Source organism: Corylus avellana, chromosome ca6 (genome assembly GCF_901000735.1).
Source record: "Corylus avellana chromosome ca6, CavTom2PMs-1.0".
Lineage (NCBI taxonomy): Eukaryota > Viridiplantae > Streptophyta > Magnoliopsida > Fagales > Betulaceae > Corylus > Corylus avellana.
This window is the reverse complement of record NC_081546.1, coordinates 25,018,877-25,022,841: the sequence shown is the minus strand read 5'-3', so window position 1 is coordinate 25,022,841 and position 3,965 is coordinate 25,018,877. Positions and strand designations below refer to the sequence as shown.

Sequence of the window (3,965 nt, the reverse complement as noted above, 5' to 3'; positions counted from 1 at the left end):
TGGCCAAAATATTTTCCTTTGTTGGACTCTCTTTTTTTTTTTTCGATCAGAATCATGAAATATAGAGCTAAAAAACAATTCTCAAAAGCTACTTGTGGGTCTTCAAAATATAGATAGATGCTATGCGTTATTGTAAAGCACTTGTATTCATTCTTCAACTCCTTACAAGAGCCAAAAAGAAAAAGGGATAATGATATCGTGGCTCCAATCACATGCTTATACGTGTCAACAAATTGTAAAAGAGTTGTAGATGTGCATTAAGAAAAAAAAAAAAAAAAAAAAGAAAAAAAGGAAGGAAGGAAAATATCTACAAAATTACATTGTTAAAAATTACAAGGACAGTATATCAGAGTTAAGTTGCTCTTTATAAGAGTAATTAAGATATATGCCATATTGCCATACTAATTCACCTCAAACCTTGCAAGCTCCTTCAAGCATGCAATCATAGCTCAAATGGGTTCTTTGTTTTGGTGACATTTGATGTTTCTTTGGTCTTATTTGACGACTTGCAGGAATCGAGTCTGCAGGGGTCAGCCTCAATCAGCAACTGAACAACCTCCTTCATGGTTGGGCGAAGGGCTGGGGCCTTGTAGGTGCAGCGGATTGCGATTCTGAGAACCTGGATCATCTCATCCTTGAATAACCCTGACAATCTCTTGTCTAAGACTTCCATGGCTCCTTCTTTGGTGTCCACTTTGTTTGAGACCCAATATGTGATGTTCTTGCTCTCTCCAAACTCTGGCTCCACTGGCTTCTTCCCAGTTATCAGTTCCATTAGAACTACTCCAAAACTGTACACATCACACTTGGTTGTTGCTTTAGACGAATATGCATATTCTGCATGAATGAAACATTTGGTGATTATATGCATATTTCTACTTTACCTGTTACTTTTTCAATAAAAACTCCCAACAGATTTTCTATTGCATTCTCTATGTTCTTTAAATATTATTTCCCGATATTTTTTTTATTGTTTTCTTAAACCACTGAGAGAGAAATGAGTAAAAAAAGAATACATAAAGATATAGTGGTTGTCTAAAAGTAACAAAATATGTATTTTAGATAGGGAGAAAGACAAGCTTATATATATTAGCTAAATGTACAGGATAGATATAGAGGTTTTAAAGCATATGCCGTTGCTGCTAAAAACAGACATTGAAAATAAAACACTATGATCAGTAATGTATGCTCATGGTGGAGAAATAAAGAGAAACATTTTAAACATTTTACCTGGGGCCAAGTAGCCATAAGTGCCTGCAATTACTGTAGTGGTTGAATCCTTCCCTCCTCTTGCTTGTAAAACCTTGGCTATGCCAAAATCTGCAACCTTGGGAAGGTAATTGACATCTAGAAGGATATTGGTTGACTTGATGTCTCTGTGAATGATGGGAGGGAGAAGATCATGGTGGAGGTATGCCAAACCCTGAGCAATCCCCAGAGCAATCTGATGGCGAGTAGGCCAATCCAAATGGATCCACCCTTTGTGAAGAGCATCCCAAAGGTTACCGTTTGGCATATACTCATAAACCAGAAGGCTGCAATCCAAGCTTGAGAAATAGCAGTATAATTTGACAATGTTTATGTGCCTTATACTTCCAAGAGTGTCCACCTCTGTTTTCAACTCCTTGTTTATATACAGCTGATCCTCTGCAGCTGTTTCTTTTGTTTTTCGACTCCAAAGCCTCTTCACTGCAACAACATCCCCACTGCTCAACTCAATCTTGTACACAGTCCCGGATCCTCCATGTCCGACTATGTTCTTGTCAACCATGGCTTCAATCACCTCACGTTGGTCGAAGCTTATTCGATGGAAGCTTTTCACATCATATGAGAAGAAAGATGAAGACATGGTCTCATCATGTTCTATAGCAGATTTTTCTTGGCTAAACCGACGCTTTAGGAAAAGGATAGCTCCAAGAATGATGAGAACAACTGAAACTACAATTGCCCAGATGGAATTTAGTTTCTTCCGGTTGTAATAAGTCTTCGAACAACTAGGGAAGCTTTGGTCGGATGAATTAACATAGACCGACATACAGAGACCTGGGTTGCCAGAGAAGCTTTCTACCAACCCTCCTTTTATCAAAGAGAGAGGAATTGGACCCGAAAGCCGATTGTTTGAGAAGTTGATCGAGTTTGGTAACAACTCAGAGAGGCTTTCTGGGATACTTCCTGTCAACTGGTTGTTGGAGAGATCAAGAACATTGAGAGATTTTAGCAAAGAAAGTGTGTCGGGGATGGAAGATGTGAGCTTGTTGCTTTGTAGCAGCAGCAAATTTAGCTTTCTCAAGTTCCCAATCTCAGATGGGATTTCACCAGACAGAAGATTACTACTAAGATCAATCTTCACCAGATTGGTTGCTCCGGAGATTCCTGGAGGCAGAACACCTGAAATCCTGTTGTTCTGTATGAACAGCTCAGACAAATTTCTTGCCTTTCCAATTGTATTGGCAAGTGTTCCGGTGAAATAGTTGTATCCCAAGTCAATGATTGAGACATGGGGAAGACTCAACAATCCTTCAGGTATGGAGCCTTCCAAACGGTTATGACTAACTCGAAACCGTAGAAGAGACACGCAGTTTGCGTAACTGTCAGGCAACTTTCCAGAGAACATGTTTTCAAGGACAAGAAGGTAAAGTAATTTACCTCTCTTGCAGACTTCTGCTGGCAACGGACCCGACAGATTGTTTTCCGACACGTCTAGAACAACCATGGGTGATAATTGCCCCAAGTTTTGTGGAACATGTCTTGTCAGATTGTTGGCGTAAAGTGACAAAATGGCCAGGGTTGTTGAGTTTGCAATCACACCTGGGATCTCTCCTGTGAGGGTGTTGTTGTAAAGTTGCAGGACTCTGAGGTTGGGAAGCCGACAAATGGACTCCGGGATGCTTCCGGTTAACTTGTTGACCGATATGTCCATGTCTCTGAGCTCTGTGAGATTTCCAAGCTCCTCCGGTATGCTGCCGACAATCATGTTATAGTAGAGCTCAAGCTGTTGCAAGTTCTTCAGCAATCCCATCTCTGCCGGAATTTCACCCACAAGGTAATTTCCGCTCAATTCAAGATCAACAAGAGATGTCATGTTTCCTATTGCTGCAGGGATCCGGCCGTGCAGCATGCACGTTGTAAACACCATAGATTTGAGCTTTGTCAGCCTGGAAATATTCTCCGGGAGTTGCCATAAGCGGAAGCCAGGGACTTCGTTGAAGTTAAGCACCTCCAGATTTGTAAGGTTGGTCACCGACATGGGGAAGTAGCCGTCGTATAAATTGTACGACAAATCAAGTATTCTCAGAGATTTCATTGGTGAGAAATCTGGAAGCTTCCCTGGTTGATAAAGGCGGCTGGTGTTGAGCTCTTCCAAGAAGCTGCAGTTCACGACGCTGCCGGGAAATTCGCCGGTGAATTTGTTGTTGCTGAGCCTGAGAACCCGTAGCTTTGGCAGATAAGAGCATACTTCTGCCGGGAATTTTCCATAAAGTGAGAATCCAGAGATGTCAAGCTTGACAACATAACCTTGATGGTCGCAAGTAACTCCAGTGAAGTTGCAGAAAGGCTTCCCTCCTGCAGCAGAGGCATTCCAATCAGACAAGGCAGAGCCTGAGACAGAGTTTCTCATGAGGGAGAAAAACTGAGACTGGTTGGCATTGATTGCTTGGGAAAGACAGGAGAGTGAGAAAAGTAACCCAATAATCAACATCATAGAGTTCTGGAAAGCCATTTGACACACAGAAAAACAGAGAGAGAGAGAGGGGGGAAGGATTTGGGTGTTATGGTGGTTGTTGCAAGGAAGGAAGTGAGGAAGAGAAGAAGTATATAAGTGGAATGATTGAGGGGATCATTGGGTGCAGTAGCAACAACAAGCTTTGATGATGATGAAAAAGGAGGTTCGTGCAGTAGTACTGATCACAGAGAGAGAGAGAGAGAGAGAGAGACAGGTGGCTATCTTTGCATAAAGAGGCTTT

The 3,965-nt window shown here is 41.7% G+C and overlaps 1 protein-coding gene across 1 annotated transcript; it reads right to left on the bottom strand.

The window, feature by feature from the left end:
• Positions 1–290: 290 nt before the first annotated feature.
• Positions 291–3,965, bottom strand: LOC132185707 (receptor protein-tyrosine kinase CEPR1). The gene is made up of 2 exons (XM_059599479.1): positions 1,231–3,965; positions 291–837 (listed from the first exon to the last, which is right to left on the bottom strand). Exons 1-2 carry the CDS (start codon positions 3,719–3,721, stop codon positions 443–445), a joined length of 2,886 nt encoding a protein of 961 aa, XP_059455462.1. The 5' UTR covers positions 3,722–3,965; the 3' UTR covers positions 291–442.

What these genes read in the sequence shown, in the direction of transcription:
- LOC132185707 (XM_059599479.1), bottom strand. Translation starts at nt 3,721, where the DNA reads ATGGCTTTCCAGAACTCTATGATGTTGATTATTGGGTTACTTTTCTCA. An exon ending in TTATGGCTACTTGGCCCCAG is followed by an intron (nt 838 to 1,230) that starts GTAAAATGTTTA and finishes TCATTCATGCAG; the next exon opens with AATATGCATATTCGTCTAAA.